The following is a 19,503-nucleotide window of genomic DNA, read 5'->3' as shown; positions in this document are numbered from 1 at the left end:
ACATTACTTTGCCAACAAAGGTACGGACAGTCAAGGCTATGCCTTTTCCAGTAGTCATGTATGGATGTGAGAGTTGGACTGTGAAGAAAGCTGAGCGCCAAAGAATTGATGCTTCTGAACTGTGGTGTTGGAGAAGACTCCTGTGAGTCCCTTGGACTGCAAGAAGATCCAATCAGTCCATCCTAAAGGAAATTAGTCCTGAATATTCATTGGAAGGACTTGAGAGCTGAAGCTGAAACTCCAATACTTTGTCTACCTGATGCGAAGAACTGACTCATTTCCCTGATGCTGGGTAAGACTGAAGGCAGAAGGGGACGACAGAGGATGAGATGGCTGGATGGCATCACCGACTCGATGGACGTGAATTTGAGTGAACTCTGGGAGTTGGCGATGGGCAGGGAGGCCTGGCGTGCTGCAGTTCATGGGGTCGCAAAGAGTCGGACACGACTGAGCGACTGGACTGAAGTGAAGCGACTAAGCACAGCATGTGTGTCCATAAATAAATATAAACCCGGATCAGTTTGCTGAACACCTGAAACTAACACAGCACTGCAAATTGATGCTACCTCAGTAAGAAAAGAACCGAGGGCCTAGTTAGAGAGCTAATCCACACCTTCGGATGGCAACAGGCACACAGACACGCACGCACACGCACGGAAGTCACTCAGTCGTGTCCAACTCTTTGCGACCCCGCAGATTGTAGCCCACCAGGCTCCTCGGTCCATGGGATTCTCCAGGCATGAACACTGGAGTGGGTTGCCGTTTCCTTCTCCAGGAAGACATACAGTGGGGGTTTAATAAGCGCTCAGCAATTCACACCTGGCAGCACATATTGTACTCGGTGAAAACTTTGGGAAACATGAGTGAGAGGGGCTCAGTGAAAGAACACAAATCTAGAAGCAACTTACCAGCGGAAACGAGATCACAGAAGGCATATCCAAGGCTGAGAGAAAAGTGACTTTGAAGGAGCCCAAGCTGCGTGAATGCCCGCTTTAATGACCACCCCTCTCTCCCTCGGGAAGACAGGACCCTGACGGCATTCCTCTGGAAACCGCTGCAGTCACCTCGTGTATCTGAGTTACGCAAAATCCCTCCTCACATTAAAGAAAAGCCTAGATCTATTCTGCATTCATTCTGCAGAAGCTCTTGGCATTAGTACGCTTTATTCATCTGCCGCTGAATTTCTGAGAATCCGAAAAGGACAGACGGGGGAGAAAATTCAGGGTCTGGCTGGTTAGTCACTTGCAGCAGCCAGAGAATAGGAATCCCCAGGCCGGGGCTAACGTGAGGACAACTTCCAGGGGGATTTACAGCCAGTGTCGACCGAGATGGAGATGGACGCCCCCAGAGGCCGCCCTGCGCTGAGCCCAGGATGCCAGGTGAGACGGCGCTGCAAGGGGTGGGGAGATGCGAGGAAAGCACCCCCCACAGCCCCACCGTGCTCCTGGGTCCTGTGCAGCTAAAGAGGGAGCGTACGGGGAGGCTGACACTGACCTTGTCCACCACGCGGATGTACAGCTCCTGAATGTCTGAGACGTAGACGTCGGCCTTCGCGGGGGCAGGGAAGGCTAAGCACAGGTCGTGGACCATGATGGTGGAGGTGCCGGGGAGCAGAGGGCGCACCTGCAAGGCGGGAGCGGGGTGCGGTCACACAGCCGCTCAGGGCCGTGGCCTGTCACCCACTCGGAAAACCAGAACCCAAAGCCGGCCCTGCCCGCCCCTCGCCGTGAGCCCCCACTGCCAGCTGGGTGACGGGCTTGGGATGTAATACGTTAGTGCCAGGATAGATTTCAAGGAGCATTTATTGCAACCTGGCACAAATTACAGAGAAGAAATGGAAGCTGCTCCAAGGGGGGTGATCAGAGCTCGGCAGAGAGAGGATTCACTCCCAGGATCCCATGTCCAGGCCACCTGCTGCCACTTCCATCAGCACAGAGCATCCTGTGGGGTCTCCTCTGATGCTGGCAGGGAGTGAGGCGGCTGCTTTCCACATGAAGCCCTCACTGGGGAACCCTAACCTGGGCCCACAGACTCTCAGAGCCTGGGAACAGGCCCCAGGGGCCACCGCATCTTCACCATGAGCTCCTCGGATCTCTCATCTCCGCATCCATCCCTACCTCTGCTGAGCCTGACGTGGCTCAGAGGGTAAAACGTCTGCCTCCATTGCGGGAGACCCAGGTTCGATCCCTGGGTCGGGAGGATCCTCTGGAGAAGGAAATGGTAACCCACTCCAGTATTCTTGCCTGGAGGATCCCATGGACAGAGGAGCCTGGCGGGCTGCAGTCCACGGGGTGGCAAAGAGTCAGATGTGACCAAGCGACTCACACTTTGACACACTTTCCCTATATCTGACGTAGAGCCTGTGTGAAATGTTCAGAGTGGATGAACTCATCTGAGCTCCTGTCTTCCAAGCTTTCCTTGTCAAAGACCCTCTTGCCAAAGACCCTCTTCTCTCTCTACTTCCTTCCAGGGATCCCACTTTCAGAAGAAGCCCTCCCCAGACAGCCTGCCTCACCACCACTTTCTCCCGCGGCAGACGGACTTGCAGTGATTGGTTGTATTGCTTAGACGCGCCTCTCCGCCGGGTGGTCTGGGGCTGGGCGGGTGGGGGCCTGTGCCTCCCACCTCTATGTGGCCCAGCTCCGCCGCCTGCACTTTGCGGCCTATATTCACCGGGGGTAGGCGTGGGTACAGCGAACGGTTCCGTGTTGGCAAAACTACAGTTTTAATATCAAGAACACGTGGGGGAAAGAAATGTCAGGGACACCAAATAGGTTAAAAGCCTTCAAAGGCCACCCAGAGTGAGCTTCCTGTTCTACGAGAACCCGGCGTATCTGGCCCCTGCCCGGGGCTCTGATGTCACTGCAAACCATGCTCCCCCATGGCCGTCACCCTCCGAACAGCTGGCACGCGCCTGCCCCTCGGGGCTGCACGATCCACCCCTGAAATCTGGGCTCTTCCTCCCCGGCGTTCACCTGCTGGTTCCCTCTGAGCCTCAGCCCCGTCCGAAGGTCCCTCTCTGGCCAAGTCTCCCCCGGTCCAGGTGGGAAACTTCGCCCCCCTGCTCACTTCTCCTGGGGCAGCTCTGCCGCTCCCACCTGGTCAGCAGGCAGACCTCCTGTGTGTCCGCCCCAAGGCTGCGGTGCACCTACCGCAGAGGCTCAGGGCTGAGCCTCGAGTACGGCCTAGCCCCGCAGCGTCTATGTACACGGAGATTCAGAGTCACCGCTGCGAGGCGCTGGGTAACCTACGGAGACCTGCGCTTCCACCAGCTCGGCTTTGGTCCTGCCTTCATCGAGACCAGAATTCAGAAAGAAGTCTGCAAACCCCAGGGACCCTCATCTATCTGGGAAGCACTGACTGGTCCATGCCCCCCCAGCGGACATACAAAGAGGCAGGCCCACCCAGGGTAGAAACCCAGCCTCAAAGGGGCGGTGCTGGGGAGGAAGCACAGTGCCCGAGCCGTGACTTTAGGGCGCCTTCTGCCACACTCGGCCACGCCTGGGAGCCGGACGCCACCAGCAGCCAGAAGGGAGCTGTCAGGCAGGGGGCCGGGCTGGACAAAGCGGGCTAACCACGCCTGCAGCGCTGGGCTCAGGGGCTCAGGGGCATAAGCACAGGTGAAGGATGCTCAGGCCACTTCACGTAAGGACCCAGGTCGCTCAGTAAAAATCCCAGACCGGAAACCCCGCCAGCACCCTGAACAACAACCGAGCCAGCCTGGCATCAAATACACTGAAGACAGGGGGTCAGAGCCACGGGTCTCCAGTTCTGTGGTGGACGATTCACCTGGCTGATTACATGTCCCCCAAAGAGAACCCACTTAAAAATCCCAGGAAGACGCGAGGGCTCCGACCTGATCCCCCTGCAAACGTCACCGCCGTCGGGAGCAGCCCGTCACTCAGGAGGCAGAGAAATGCTGGCTTGCTGCGCCCACGGGGAGAGACGCGCAAGGCGGGGGTGGGTGCGCAGGGGAGGTGTTTTTGTCTCTCCTTCAAAAGAGCCATTTTGCACATTTTAAACAAAGATCTAACTGACGTTGAGGAAATTGGTTTCTCTCCCACTTGATTTCCCAGCAGCTGGACGTCCAGGCACCTCCCGGGTGACAGGGGGGAGGATGGCAGCCCACAAAGAGACCACACGGCCCACCGGGCCACCCACACGTCAGCCCTGCCAGCTCACCCAGCGGTGAACGGTGCCCCACGGGTGAGCCTGCCCGCCGCTCTGGAGACAAACTGCTCTGGAGGAGGCGAGGGGGCAGGCTGGCGGGTGGCACAGGGTGGCGTGGGGGGTCCTGTCCCCACCCCCACTGTGCGTCACCACCTGCTTCTCCAGGCTCCAGACCCACTTGCCTCTTGAAGGGCGTGCCAGGGGGATGCGTGTGCAGGAGGGGAGGGGAGCGAGTCCACCCCCAGAACCAGTTCTCCTTCCTCAGGGGTGACACTGCCCCCTGAGAGCCTCAAGGAAGCCCTGTCATCTCTCTGGAGCGGGGGACACACCGCTGCTCGTTAAGACGCTGCCGTGGAGCCAGGGGCAGCTCTGCTCAGGACGTCTGCCCACGCCCGCCAGGCCCCGAGGTGCCGATGCGTCCTCATGGCTCCACGCTCCCCAGGCCTGTCACACGTCACGCTTGTCCCTTGACAAGCAGCATCTATAGATGAGCGAGGACCCTGTGGATGCCTCCAAATGTCACCGGTGCCATCGGTTTCTGTCGCCCATGTGTGCCCAGCAACATCTCATGGTGGCCAGGCCCACGCTGGAGGTAAGGATTGTGCCCCCCGCATATACGTCCCCCTCGAGGCTGGTGGGGAGTGGCCAGGGTCACACTGAGGTGAGAAATGCCATCCAAGGGGCCCCGCCCAGCCCTGAGGCTTCCTACGGGGCCAGGTTGGGGACCGGTTCCTCTGCCCACGGTCCACTCTCAGGAAAAAGGTGGGACATACCTGAGTTCATGCCGCACAGCCGCCACCTACAACCCACCCGGTCTCAAGGAAGGACCCCCCCACCCCCACGCCAAAGCACCTCCTCAGAGGCACAGCTTCACGGGGACCAGCCCACAGCCCAGGACCCAGGAGAGGGGTCGGTTCCTAAGAGCAGGGCCCCTGGCTGACTGCTCCCTGCTGAGTCCCCAGAGCCTAGCCTGGACTGGCGCATGACGGGAACCCGCCTTTGCAGAGTGACCGCTTGATGAAAGGCCCGAGTGCTAGGCTCCTTCCCACCACCCTTAGAATTCCCACACGGCTTCTGCAAGGAGGGAGCCTGTGAAATGTAAAGAGGTGATGAGAATAAAGAAGCCCTGAGTTTAAGTCAGGTAAACCCTCCCGTGCGTAAGCCTCCCGAGAAGGAAACAGGCGCCTGGCAGAGGGTTGGGGCTGTGTGAGCCTGTGCAGCCCTGGGACCATCGTGCGGGCACCATCGCCCCACAGCAGCCCAGGTGCGCCCGCGCCAGGCCCCCGCCCAGAGACACGCGGAAGCCGACACGCACCCACGAGCCATTCTTGCCTCTGAATGGGCCTCGATAGCGAAAGAAAGAAACATTTCCTCTGAGCTAATTGAAGAACTGCTGTGGGCTTCCTTGTCTCTGCGATTAAGGGAAATGAGAATGCTGCTAATTAGCAGCTGGGAGATGCTGCAGAAATGTGTAAATGTCCTTCAGAAGGAGCGCTCTGAGACACCGCGAGGACCCGTCATCGGCTGTCAACACTCCGTGAAAAATCCCTCGTGCCCTTGGAGGAGGAGGCAAAGGAATCAGCGTCCGATTGCATCTGGAGCCGCAGGAGCATCTGCGCAGGCCGAGGTCGGGGGAAGCAGAGACCCCCGGGGCCGGGGCCCCTCCAGGACACCTTCTGGGCAAACACAATCCTGGTGGGGCCTGCCTCATCGGGCGCTGCTGGCATGCCCCACACACGGTACTAGACGAGTCACAGGGTCGTGTCTGCGGCAGGGATCAGCCCCCGTCAGCAAGAGCCGCGGAAGATGAGACGTGGGCAAAGGCTCGTCCACCACGTGGAGAGCGCACTGCTCCAGCTCTTTTGTTTAGAGTCACCAAGCTGTGCCTGACTCTTGTGAGCCCACGGACTGCAGCACACCAGGTGTCCCTGTCCCCCACCGTCTCCCAGGGTTTGCCCAAGGTGTGGCCATTCATCGGTGATGCCATCCAGCCATCGCGTCCTCTGCCGCCCTCTCCTCCTCCCGCCTTCAGTCTTTCCCAGCATCAGGGTTTTCCCCATGAGTTGGCTGTTCACATCAAGTGGCCAGTGTATTGCAGCTTCGGCTTTAGCTTCAGTCCTTCCAGGGAGTATTCGGGGCTGATTTCCTTTAAGACTGACTGGTTTGATCTCCTTGCAGTTCAAGGGACTCCTTGCTGTAGCTCGAGCTCGAGCTCTCTGGGACCATCTATAAACGGGGACATCATGCCTCTCTTGGCACGAACAAGCCTAAAATCTGCTGCCAACAGGGACCCTACACCATCGGACACTGCAGGACTGAGCAGGGGTTCATAGTTCTGGGAAGACTTGACTCTGATGCTGTAATCCCGTCTTGAGTCTTTCAGACAAGCGTGCCAGCTTGAATGCCCCCCTGGACAGGGAGCTCAGTCTCTGCAGCAGTAGCCTAGTCCATCACAGACTCTTAGAGGCGCTTGTTCCTGGAGGAAAGGTCTCTCCCTGGCCCCTGGGCTGCCCTCAGGGCTCACTCAAGATGTGTGGTAAGAGGTTAACTGTGAGTAAAAAGGAGCCCGAGTTTTGTTGGCACTGCACACATCTTTCTGAACTGGACACATCCCTCTTCTAGATAACAGGGGAGTTACTTTTAATCTCCAGAGATAAAGCAAAGCAAGGCATATTTCAAGCAGTTGGAATCATTTACAATTTGAGGTTTTCCATTCAGTGGGAAGGATCTGATGCTGAGCACTCATTTACACGGAAGAGGAATGGCCAGGGGATTGTCCTTTCTTGGACGAAAGAAATAACAATGCCTCGGGGGAGCTTCCTATGATCTCAGGCATCCAGCTGCCCCCAGACTCCCTCTAACCACACATGCTTGTCCACGGGCACCAAGGGACGGCTTTTTCTTGCTCTGATTTACGGCAATAAACCCAAGAGGCCCTGACATCCGCGATTCTGCCTCTGAGAAAAACAGGTATGTTGTGACATGCTTCCTCATGCTTCACCTTCGTGGAGGGGCTCCACAAGAGAGCTAAAGACCAAGGTTGCCCACTGGGGGAAGGTAAGAAAATGTCAGAAAAACAATGTAACAAAAAAAACAATCCTCCTAGAAACTCGCATGCTACCAAAACTGACTCAAAAAGAAGCAATCTGAACAGACCAATAAGAGGTGAAGAGATTGAATTCCTATAAAAAAAACTACCCATGAGGAAAGCCCGTGACAACGTGGCTTCACTGGTTAATTCTACCAGACATTCAAGAGTACTTGTTACCAATTCTACACAGACTCTTCTAAAAGTTAGAAGAGGGAACATTTCTAAGTCATTCCATGAGGCTGACATCCTGATAAACCAGACAAAGACACCACCAAAAACCACAAACCAGTATCTCTCAGGAATATGAACATACACTCAATTAAATGCCAGCAAACTGCGTCTAGTTATACAGAAAAAGAATTACATATCGTGACCAAGCAGCATTTATCCCAGAATGCAAGGCTGGTTTAACATCTGAAAGCCAATTAATGTAATACATCATATCAACAGAATAAAAAAAAACCCACACGATTATTTCAAGAAACACAGAAAAAATATTGGACAAAATCAATATACAGGACTTTCTTGGTGTCAGTGGTTAAGAATCCATCTGCCAATACAGGGGACATGGCTTCGATCCCTGACTTGGGAAGATCCCACAGGCTGAGGGGCAACGAAGCCTGTGCGCAGAGCCATTGAGCCTGTGCTCCAGAGCCAGGAGGGCAGCCCCTGAGCCCACATGCCCCAGTGAAAGCCTGTGCTCCAGAGCCAGGAGGGCAGCCCCTGAGCCCACATGCCCCAGTGAAAGCCTGTGCTCCAGAGCCAGGAGGGCAGCCCCTGAGCCCACATGCCCCAGTGAAAGCATGTGCTCCAGAGCCAGGAGGGCAGCCCCTGAGCCCACATGCCCGAGAGCCTGTGCTCCAGAGCCGGGAGGGCAGCCCCTGAGCCCACATGCCCGAGAGCCTGTGCTCCAGAGCCAGGAGGGCAGCCCCTGAGCCCACATGCCCGAGAGCCTGTGCTCCAGAGCCGGGAGAAGCCCCTGCGAGGAGGATTTCACACACCACAACCAGAGAGGAGCCCCCACTTGCCACAACTAGAGAAAGCCCGAGTGCACCAACAAAGACACAATAAATTAGAAAATCCAGCGTACTTCCACGTGTGTATGTGTGTGGAAGAGCAGGGAGGTGATTATTATGGGTTTTTTTGAGGTGATAAAATACTCTGAAGCTGACTTTGGTGATGTTGCATTTATCTACGAATACACTAAGACCCACTGAATTGTGACTTTGAGTTGGTGGATTGTATGGTGTGTCAATCACACCTCAATAAAGCTGCTACTAAAACCACTAAAGATTGAGGAGAGGCCACAGCTATCGCTGAGCCACAGTCTCTGCTCTCTAGTTTGCCGCAGTCCCCACCATGCCCTAATCACCTCCAACACTACAGCTAAGCATCTGGTGTCAGCTAGCCCGGCTCTTCCCAGTGTGGTCCTTGCATCCTGCTCACCTGCCTCACGTACTCAGCACCTGTTCCACTTCAGAAGCAACTGACGCTGTGACCCTTGCATCAAGACAGTCATCGGATGCAGAGAGTCAGAGAAAGGGACCTGCAGGGAGTTACAGCTGAGACAGCGAGGTGTCAGGCTAAGGCACAAATGTTCTGCACAGCCGTGGGCAAGGCACCGGGCTGTGTTTCTGAAAGGAGCTGGTGGGACCAGGTCCCTGCGAAGGCTGAGTCCGATGGCAGCCTTGCCCAGAATGAGTGTTAAGTGCTCTTGCCAGTGGTGAGGGCTCCCTCGCACAGACAGGCAGTGCCCAAAAGCAAGTGCAGACGGCAAGCCTGCAGGTGAGCCACCACTCAGAGCCGAAGGCCTGCATACCGCGACTCACATAGGGTTTTGACACACTCCATTCTGACGGTTTCCTTTTAAACACAGCTCAGTTTTCGTGACCGTATAGCTACTCTCTGTGCCGATACACGGGCAGTTAGGACACTGGGTTGGTCAGCCTTTATTTACTCTTTGTCATAGCCATAGGAAGGCCTTTCCTTTTTGTATTTTTTGGCTTCACCACGTGGCATGCAGGGTCGCAGTCCCCTGACCAAGCACTGAACCTGTGCCCCCTGCGTTGGAAGCATGGGGTCTTAACCACTGGACTGCCAAAGAAGTCCCACAGGGCAATTAAAAAAAAAATTACACAACCCAAATGCCCCACAAGGAGAGAATGGCTGAGTACAAATGATTGCCAAAAAACATCATCGTCGTCATCATCATCCAGCCTGCAGAGCAATATGGAGAAAGAGAAAACTTGAATTAAGGCCCTGATGAGCGTGGAAGGCTCAGTTCTTCCGTGGTCACGGCTGGGTGGAGGTCAGGGAAGGAACATGGAAAAACAGAAAAAGCTGATGTGTCCGTCAAGGCAACAGTCCTTCCCGTTCTTACAGTGTCGCTCACGTAATAATATTTCCATCGTACCCGAAAGGCCGACTGAAAGGAAACCATTAGGTAGCTAACAGCGTGGGCAGCTTGTGAGACACAATACGGGCCGCACAGGCAGCTCGAGGGTGTCTGCAGTGACCCCTGGGAGACGCCGAAGACCCTGCACCGGGACCGACATGACCCGCGGCTGACTGCAGAGGCAGGTGGGCGGAGCCCACACTCACCGTGGCGACGCCCTGGGCCTCCTGGTAGGCTACCCTGACCACATCGGCGCTGCTGGTGTTGAGGAAGAAGTAGCCAGAGCCTTCTCGGACGTGCAGCTCTGCCTGCGGGAAGGGCCAGGCTGGTGTCAGAGGTGAGGGGTCCTCGGGGGTCGCGATGGGGGGCAGCGGGGTGGGGAATGGGGCGGCCATACCTGCACGTCTGGGTGGTTGTAGATGGTCAGCTCTTCCGGGCTGACCCTCACGTCCTCCACCAGCATGAGTTCAATGGAGGCCGACACAGGCGTGAGGGGGTCGTGCTGAAGGGACAAGGCCACACGGTCAGATCCAGGGGGCCAAGGGCCAGACAGGCCCATGGGCACCCCCCACGGAAGAGCAGCCCCAGGCGCTGGCATCACACCGGGGACCTCGCTGTCTTAGGGACACAAGCCCAGCAACACCCGTCAAGCTTTGAGCTGCGTCCCTGTGAGGCATCCCCTAGTCCCGCCAAATCCGCCCCCCCCCGATCTGCCAGGCCACGGGCTGGACTCCCCCCATGTGCCCCAGGGAAGTGGGGCAGTGTTCCAGGCAGTGGGGGCTGAGGGCTGACAGGGATGGGGCTGAACCACCCAGGCCCACTCAGCAGGGGCTGTGAGGCGGGCGGAAGAGTCTAGATGGGTGAGCCCCTCTGCCTTTCAAATGGACCCCCCCACTCCCACCATCACCAGATTGCAGGGAGCGCAGGAGGGGAGACTGAGGCATGGGGGCCAGCAAGGAGGTGCCCCCCGTCAGTAGGCCAGCCTCAGGACCCCGGGAGCACTGGGCAGAGCGTGGGGGGCGGTGGGTGGGAGGACAGCCCACCCCGGGGGCCCCGATCGGTACCGGCTGCTTCACTCTCGCCACGTCCAGGTGCGGCTGCTGGTAGCCAGTGGCGGTGGCAGAGATGGCCGTGGTGCCCGAGGCCCGGTGAACTGAAATGGCCTGCAGGCCTGAGAGCGAGAGGGAAGCTGACTGTGACGTAGCCCCGCCTCCCCTCTACCCGGTGTGTAGCTTGAAGTCTCCCACCGCCCTGAAATTGGGGGGCGGGGCACACCGTGTGCACCTCTGAGAGTTGAGGGGCCCTGAGCAAGCTTCCTAGAGCGGCTTAGAGGAGCTGGAGGGGACAGCTCAGGTCCTGGCCGCGAGGGTCTCCTACGGCAGCGTCAGGGGGTCTCGGGGCTTGGAGCAGCCAGGTCTGGGCTCCAGCCCAGTCCATGCACAAGCTGGGCCTTGAGCTCAGCCGCCGTGTGCCCTGAGCTGCTCCCCACCTCCCACCCAGAGTCTGTCCCTCCCTCGCAGACATGTGAGGAGTAAAGGGGAGTCCCGATGCTCCCCGGGCCTCAGTCCTCGACAGACGGGGTCCCGGCCCCCCGCCCGCAGCTGCCCGCCCCTCTCTGCGCCCAGCTCGCCGGTCGGGGGCCGCTGCTCACCGTGCAGCTTCCTCTGGCCGCTCCCGTCGTCCTGAGACACCAGCTGCAGGGGCGGGGCAGGCTCGATGCTGGCCAGCGACGGCCTGCTGGACTCCCACTGGACGCTCAGTGAGCTGAAGTTGTCGAACCTGCGGCCCTGCTGGTCGTAGGCGGCCAGGTCCAGCAGCGGGCTGCGGTGGCTGGAGACGGGAACCTGCAAGGAGCCGAGCTCACCTCGGGGCCGCACCCAGGGCTGCACAGGCCTGTCCCTGACACACGATGCACATTGGGGGCTCACAGGGGTCCTGGCGAGCTTCTGGGGGTGACCCACTAAGGGATGCTCACTACTGCTGCTGTCAAGGTGCCCTTGACAGTCCCACACAACCCGGCCTCCAATTCCAGCCCATGTTCCTCGACAGGGACCTCGGTGACGTCAGGAAACGTTTTCGGTTGTCACGACTGTAGGGGGCGCTACTGGCATCCAGGAGGTAGAGGTCAGGGTGCTGCCTAGGGCACAGGACAGCCCCCTCAAGAAGGGAGGACCCGGCCCGAAGGGTCGGCAGTGCCGAGGGGACCAGGCGTCAAGCACGCTTGCAAGCTCCCTGGTCCTGCGACGGCAACACCGCCCCCAAATTCACGGATGGGGAGGCCGAGGCACCTCAGAGATGCTGAGTCACTCGCCTGAGGTCACACAGGTTCTGGGGTGGACGGTCTGGTCTGAGTGTAAAGCCCGCGGGCCTCCCTGGACGCTGTGCAGCCTCTCTCCCCCTGCAGGAGTCAGGCAGTGGCTCCATCCAAGCCCCCGCTTGGCACTCCCGGCCGAGGCCCAGCTCAGGAGCCCCGGGGTCAGGCTGGAGTGCGGCCCCCATCTGTCACTGTGGCAGGCCAGCCCTGTTTCAGCGCCTGGTGTCACCAGTGATTTACTCTGCAAACACGTCCTGGGCGGCCTCTGGCTCCGGAGGGGCATAAAGCGAAACTGACATTGCATCAGCACACACGGCAGGGATCTACCCTCCCCAGGCCCCTGCAGGACCACAAATCACAGGGGCCCTGTCTGCCTGGCTGCGGACTCTGCAAGCCCATGGAGGCCGGATCTCAGGGCAGATTCAAGCAAGACCTACGACACATGAAAGCCCACGCAGAGCCGTGCTTGCTGCCCGTCGCCATCTTTCAACCAAGAGGCAACCCTGGGCTGACCTGGGGGTCACTGCTGACCGACGGCCAGACGCAGCCCTCTTGGCGAACAGCCAGTGCTTACGGCCAGGACGGACGCTCAGGGATCTGATTATCTTATTCTCTGAAACTGAGACGGTCTGGCCAGCCTGGTGGGGCACGAACCAGAGTGAGGGGGCTTTGGAGGGGCATCCGCTCTCCACGCCTGACCCCTCCAGCCCTGTCCACCATGCCAGGGTTCGGAGTCCCCAGGCACGTGAGTCTGCAGAGTAAGAGCAGAGGGTGGCAGGGACGCGAGCCTAGAGGGGTGGGGGGTCCCCAGGCAACAGTGCTCCACAGTCCCCCGCCTCCCAGCCCGAGCCAGGCCCCGGTCTAGAGCCACAGAGAGGGAGATGAGCACAGACGCAGCTCGGACGCGCCGAGCCTCGCGGAATCAGTGTTTTCACAGGTCACTGGCAGCCCTGCGTAGAGCAAGCCTGTCAGGGCCAGATTCCCAGCAGCGTTTGCTCACTTTGCATCTCCTGGTCACGTCGTGGAAATTCCCCCAGTGCTTCAGGCTTTTTCATCATTACTGTCTGTATCTGTTAGGGCCTCTGTGATCAGGGGCCTTTGAAATTACTACCACAACTCACTTCTGAAGGCTCGGTTGGTGGTCAGCGTTGTTTAGCAATAAAGTAGTTTAAAATTAAGGTCTGTACGTGGTTTTCCTTAGCTGTAACACTACTGCACACTAGACAGGCTCCAGGATAATATAAACGTAACTTTTAAACGCACCGGAGAACCAAGAAGTTCACGTGACTCATTTTATCACAACATTCAAGCTGTATCGGTGGGTCTAGAACGAAGCCCCGGCTCTCTCTGAGGGCTGCCTCCCTGTAAACTCTACAGCGCCAGGGTGTCAGGGGCCTCGGGGCAGGGGTGGGGGACGAGGAGCAAACCAGAGGAGGGAACCCTGGGGACGCCCTTTATTACTGTTGGTTAGACGCTCAGTAATTGCCACCCCATGGACGGTAGCCCGCCAGGTTCGTCCGTCCATGGGATTCTCCAGGCAAGAGCACTGGAGTGGGCTGCCATTTCCTTCTCCAGGGGATCTTCCCGACCCAGGGATCGAATCTGCAGCTCCTGCATTGCAGGCAGATAGATTCTTTACCACTGAGCCACCAGCGAAGCCGGGGGACACGCATTAGATGGGGTCGCGTGCTGCGATTCATGGGGTCGCAGAGTCGGACACGACGGAGCAACTGAGCGGAACTGAACTGAAGGCTGAGTAAGGCCCTCCCAGAAGGTAACGTGTGAGCAGAGAGCTGAGGGAGGCGGGAGCGGGCCTGGGCACTCAGGAGACCATCCCAGCCAGGCAACAGCAAGCCAGACCACGGGGCCGCCCCTGGTCCAACAGGGGACGGAGGTGGGGTGGGGAAGGTGGCGGGCCGTCCCGGGGCCTGCGGGCCTCAGGAGGCAGGGCTGTGAGTCTAGCTCGCGCTCTGGGCACACAGGAAGCCGCAGCAGGACGGAAGCAAGGAGCGAGGTGAGACGCCCAAGCCGCCCTCTGAGCGCCGACGTGTGTGCAGCTTCCCTTAAGCCCTCAGTAACCCTGGGGGCCGCTGTCACCCCTCGTCACTCAAGGAGGCGGACGCACGCGAGTGAGATCGGGGCTGGGCCTGCCGCCCTGAGCGGCCCCCAGCTCCGGCCTCACCGTGGACCCAGGGGGCCCGGTCTTCCCAGAGCCCGGACTTACAAACGTCGCTCTTGCCACAGGGGATGAGAGCGGCGGCCGAGCCTGGGGTTGGGGAGGTTCCCTTTCTCCTGACACTACCACAGCACAGGTCCCGGGCACCCCGCGGCACCCCCAGACAAGCGCCGCTGGGCAGGACGGGTGTGCCGACGAGGGAGGGGCGGCACCCGCCGTCACCCGGCCCTTGGGGGCCACTCACCACCTGCTTGTTCTGCCGCAGCAGCGGGCAGGACAGGTCCAGCTGGGGGCTGGCGTAGACGGGCGTCAGCATGAGCCGCGAGGGCGGCGCGCACACGAGCTTCACCACGGCGGGCTCCAGCGCCGGGAAGGGGTTGGTGACGCTGGGCTTGTTCCCCACCGTGAGAGCGATGACCTGGCGGGGCGGAAGACGCATCGCACACCCAGGCTGAGTCCCCGCTCCACTGGGAGCCCCTGGACTCACGGGGCTGTTCTGCAGAATAGGGGGGCGGTGATAACCCATCCCGAGGGCTTACAATGGTCCAGGGATATGTGGATGGGAGACGGACCGACCTTCCGGCGGGGGCCCTGGAGCCCCCTGCAAACAGAACAGAACTGGGCCTGCTCCAAGAGGAGGGTCTGGGGATGCATGCAGCTTCGCAGGACTGGCCAGCACGTGTCAGGGTCCTGCCCCCTGCTTGGCCCACCTGGTGTTCACTCAGTCACCCCCCTGCCCTGATCCTCAGTCTGCCTGCCTGTGGAATGGGTACAACTGCCGCAGCTGTGTCTCAGGACTATCTTGAGGATTAGACAAAACGAGGATGTGAGGCACAGCAGGGTACTCGGGGACATGACTTTCCACCCCTCCTCTGGCCAAGGTAGGCCAGGGGGTGGCTGCCTTCTCACCTGTTCACCCAAGACCTGGCAAGTCACGAGGATCCAGTGTTGCTGGTAATTCCGGGAGGCAGGGGGCCCAAAGAGAGCCAGACTGATGCTGTCCGCGTCCTCTGAGGTGACGTTGCGGAAGAACTTGGAAGGCTCCAGGACCCAGGGTCTGGGACCACCCTCAAAGAGCATCTCCTTCGAGGAGCCAAGGGTCACCAAGGCGACAGAGGAGGGGTCCACAGCCTGTGGGGGAAAGCAGCAGAGTCGGCGTGTCCCCGGGAGGAGCAGGCCTGCCGGGCGGGGGGCCCACTCTCTGGTCCTTGCCCCACGTGATGCTCCCTGCCCTGCCAGGAAAGACCTGTTTGGGTGTCTGTCTCCCCTCCTGGCCTACGGGCTCCATTAAAGGAAGGGCATGTCTGTTTCCCCTCGTATCTGTAGAGTGATCTCAACCACATGAGAAATGAAACACCATGTAGAAAAAAGTAAAATATTTTAAGAAGAGCAAATCACAACTACACTGGATACTATTTCTCTGCCATCTCATCAGCAAAAATCAAAAGTCTGAGTACACACACTGCTGATGAGTCTCTAGCAACACATGCATTTCATTTATTTTTCCTTTGGCTGTGCCAGGTCTTGGCTGCAGCACGTGGGGTCTTTAGCTGTGGCACATGGGATGTAGCTCTCCGACCAGGGATCGAACCCGGGGACTGATGTCCTGCGTTGGGAGCACAGAGTCTTCCCCCCCAGGGAAGTCCTAAACACACACTCTCTCATAAAAAGAAGCTGTTTTCTTGAGATACGATCAACGACAGATAACGTTATGTGAGCTTCATCAGTGCAGGACGGGGATTCGACGTTTGCACAGATTGTTGATGATCACCACGGTACGTCTGGTCAACAGCTGTCACCACACGAAGTTACTAATGTTTTTTTCCTCGTGAGGAGAACGTTTAAGATCTACTCTCTCAGCAACTTTCAAATACAGTATTATTGAGAAATGTGTTCTCCTATCCTGCTGGGGAAGATTGGAAAATGGCACAACCCCAACAGGAGGAAACTCAGCAATGTCTGCTAAAATCTCAGTGTCTGCTAAAATCACAGGCCTATTTATCCCCTGTCCAAGCAGTATTCCTTCCAGGGATGGACTCGGAAGATAGGGCTCCGTGAATACATCAACCGCAGGCTCAGAACTACGCACTGCAGTGTTATTTTTTAAGAGGGGAAAGCGTGGGGACAGCCCAAACACCCGTCAGCACGGTGCTATCTTTATGACCAAACAGCAAAGTCCTTCCCGTGTGTATGTGAAGAGATCTGCAGGTCACCTTCTTTGTTTTTCAGAAAAGGAGGAAGCTGCAGGACAGGATATGGAGGATGGCACCTTCTGAGGCCAAGAGGAGCCAGCAAAAAACCCGCGTGACTGTGTGTGGTGATGGGCGCGAGGCACACTCGTCATGGCGGTCGTTTCACAGGACAGACCAGTCTCCAGTCACTGTGCAGCACCAATGAAACCACACAGCATTATCTGCCGATTACGTCTCCACAAGAAATCCAGAACAACCCTGCGCTGTGGTCTGCCCTGCATCAGACGCTGTGCCCAGGGCTAGGGGTTCAGAGACGACGGTTTCTAATGTCCCTGAGCTTGCTTCTGGTGGGCCAAGGGGAGAGGGAAACACACCCCAGACCGACAGGCCCAGAGGCGCAGACCCACCCTGCTCGGGTCTCCGTGTGAGGCTGCATGACCCCACGTCAGAGGAAGGGCCAGGCCCTTCTCGCCCCCCACGTTAACTACTAACCCTACTGAGTATCTGCCACCTCCCGGGCACGGTGCTCAGCCCATCTGGTTTTGCTCAGATCCTCCTCCTCGCTACAACCCTGCAAGGCAGGTGCTGTATTAACCCCATTTTACAGGCAAGGAAACTGAGGCCCTGAGAAACTAAACCAAAGTCGCAGAGTTGCTGTGGGACCTGGATTCAGACTCGGGAGTCAACGTCACAACAAAGGCAGCGTGCTCTGAGCGGGAACACGCTTCACACCTTCTGCTCATGTGTGCACAGGGAACCCAGACGCTGACGTTCACCTGCCACCAGGTGAGGGGCACGTCCAGACTGGACCCAGAGCCCCGAGGCCCCAGCATCCATACCATCCCCAGGGCCACTGTCCCCACCACGGGGTCGTGTGGAGACCCTGCAGGCTGACTCCAGAGTGGGCCAGGAGCCCCTCCGTCTGGATCCCTGCAGGCTAACTTCATCCGCATGGATGTCAGCACTCACCGTCCGCCCTCAGGCAGGCCCGGCTCTGCTGCAGGCTCCTGAATCCTGACTGAGAAGCGCCTCTGGAGCTGCTCCGATCTAACACACATTTGCCAGAGCGGATGGGTAATTCGCGCCGGGGAGGAGAGGAGGGCGGGGCCTGGGGCTCACCTTGAGGGGCAGGTAGGCGGCGATGGTGACGCGGGCGCTCAGCTGCACGTGGCCGTGCCTGTAGCTGACGAGCAGCGCCGTGTAGCCCTGGGCCTCCGCCCTCACCGTGACGCCGCTGCAGTGGTCAGGCCCCGGGTGCAGCCTGCCTGCAATGGGGGCGGCAGAGGTCAGTGAGCACGCGCCTCTGTCAGGGGAGACCCAATGGGCAGACGCCCTCTTTCACGCTGCGCTTGATACAAATCCAATGTTTTCAGCTTACCATTTTCAAGTATAACTCTCATACCAAAAAGCATACGAGTGTCGTAAGCATACAGCTCACCATTTTCCCCCGCAGACTGAACACGCCGTTTCTAGGACTGGGATCAGGTACCAGCAGGACCTGCACCTCCCCGTGCCCCTCCCCAGAGGAAAACCTAACCACTTCTAAGAGCAGAGCCAAGTGCTGCTGGCCTTGGAACTCAAACAAAGGGAACTGCCGGGCAGAAGTCCTTGGTAACTGGCTCTCTCCTGCTCAGTACTGGAGGCATCAGAGTATTTTTGGGCTCTCTGTTCTATTTCACCAGTCTCCAAGTCTGTGCAGCCGCCACTCAGATTCAGTTACTATAATAAGGACTTTCCCAGGTGGCTCAGTGGTAAAGAGTCCACCTGCCAAGCAGGAGATGCGGGTTTGATCCCTGGGTCGGGAAGATCCCCTGGAGAAGGAAACGACAACCCACTCCAGGGTTCTTGCCTGGGAAATCCCATAGAAAAAGGAGCCTGGCGGGCTACCGTCCACGGGGTCACAAAGGGTCGGACACGACTCAGCGACTGATCAACAGCAGCCTGAAACAGGTCCTAAAAGAGGGAAGACTGAGGTCTCCCAGTTCGTTCTTTCTCAGCATCCCGCTGGCTACGCTGATCTTCCAGATTCCACACGAATACTATTTCTCCACATTCATTTCACTCCTGAGAGGTGTTTTTTGGTGGAATCTTTAGGGTTTTCACATATCAAGACTGGCTCAGTTGCAAACGGTCAAGCTTGCATGTTCCTTTCCAGTGTGGGTGTGTTTTATTTGCTTTTCTCGCCTAACAGCTTGGCTAGGACTTCCGCTATTGCCTTGACGCTGTGACAGCAGGTGGCCTCATCTTCCAGATCTCAGGGTAAAGGTTTTCAGCCATTTGCCACGGAGTATGATGTCAGTTATGGGTGTTCATATAGGGCTTTTATTAAGTTCGCAGTTTCCTTCTACTTCCAGTTTGTAGGCTGACTTTATCAGAAAAAGGTTTCGAGATGTGTCCACTGATCTCTCTGCCTCCGTTGACATAGCGACGCGGTTTTCTTCCTCTATTTTGCTAACGTGGTGTATCATGTTAACGTTAGACTGCTGAGACACTGCATTCCAGGAGAACATCCCACCTGCTGCTGCGTTTAACCCTTCTAACGTGCCGTTGGCCATGTGAGGCCACGAGGGCACCCTGAGCTGCCATGAGCACGCACGGCATTTCTCTGGGGATGCGTTTCAGCATTTCCACTGGCATGCCACAGACAGTGGGATTTCTTCTCTGGTCCTTACTGCCTGGGAGTGTCTATGCTCAGCTTCATCACTTTTGCCAACCGTCCTTCCCCAAATGGCTGTGTTGACTCACGCTGCCACCAGCGGCTGCGTGACATCCCCGCCAATCCGCGGTATTTCCCACCTGTTTGAAAAAAGCCATTCTGGTGGTATTTTACAGTGTTTTCCCCAAACACTTAGAAAGAATGACGAGATGAAGCTGCACACCCTGCCCCTTAGAGGCCACAGCGAACATTCGTCTCTGCTCCTCGGGGTGCCTGTCTACCCACCCAACAGTCCGTCCCACACCTCGTGCCTCTAGAAGTGAGCCTCAAGCGTCGGGGCACTTCCTCCTGAACGCTTCGCACGCATGCAGTAACTACAGGTCAGTATTTCTTTGGGTTCTTTTTTCCCCGGAGGCGGATGTACACACGGGGAGGTGCACAGATCTGGAGTAGAGCCCGTCGGCGGTTCTGACAAAGGCAGTGCCGGAACCAGGACCAGGGACCCCAAC

General features: G+C 57.9%; 1 protein-coding gene across 1 annotated transcript in view; it reads right to left on the bottom strand.

Moving 5' to 3' along the window:
- The window catches only part of NUP210 (nucleoporin 210), a 90,899-nt gene that overhangs the window by 29,066 nt on the left and 42,330 nt on the right, over positions 1–19,503 (bottom strand). Inside the window, exons 14-21 of the mRNA XM_068982179.1 lie at positions 17,458–17,603; positions 15,056–15,277; positions 14,391–14,564; positions 11,308–11,500; positions 10,721–10,827; positions 10,054–10,158; positions 9,863–9,964; positions 1,495–1,623 (exon numbers count right to left, since the gene is read on the bottom strand). Of these exons, the coding sequence (XP_068838280.1) occupies positions 1,495–1,623; positions 9,863–9,964; positions 10,054–10,158; positions 10,721–10,827; positions 11,308–11,500; positions 14,391–14,564; positions 15,056–15,277; positions 17,458–17,603 (1,178 nt within the window). The remainder of the gene's footprint in view (positions 1–1,494; positions 1,624–9,862; positions 9,965–10,053; positions 10,159–10,720; positions 10,828–11,307; positions 11,501–14,390; positions 14,565–15,055; positions 15,278–17,457; positions 17,604–19,503) is intronic.

The sequence above is a fragment of the Capricornis sumatraensis genome, chromosome 10, assembly GCF_032405125.1.
Source record: "Capricornis sumatraensis isolate serow.1 chromosome 10, serow.2, whole genome shotgun sequence".
In the NCBI taxonomy this organism is placed as follows: Eukaryota; Metazoa; Chordata; class Mammalia; order Artiodactyla; family Bovidae; genus Capricornis; species Capricornis sumatraensis.
The sequence above is the reverse complement of the archived record's forward strand: the minus strand, read 5'-3'. Positions and strand labels throughout refer to the sequence as shown.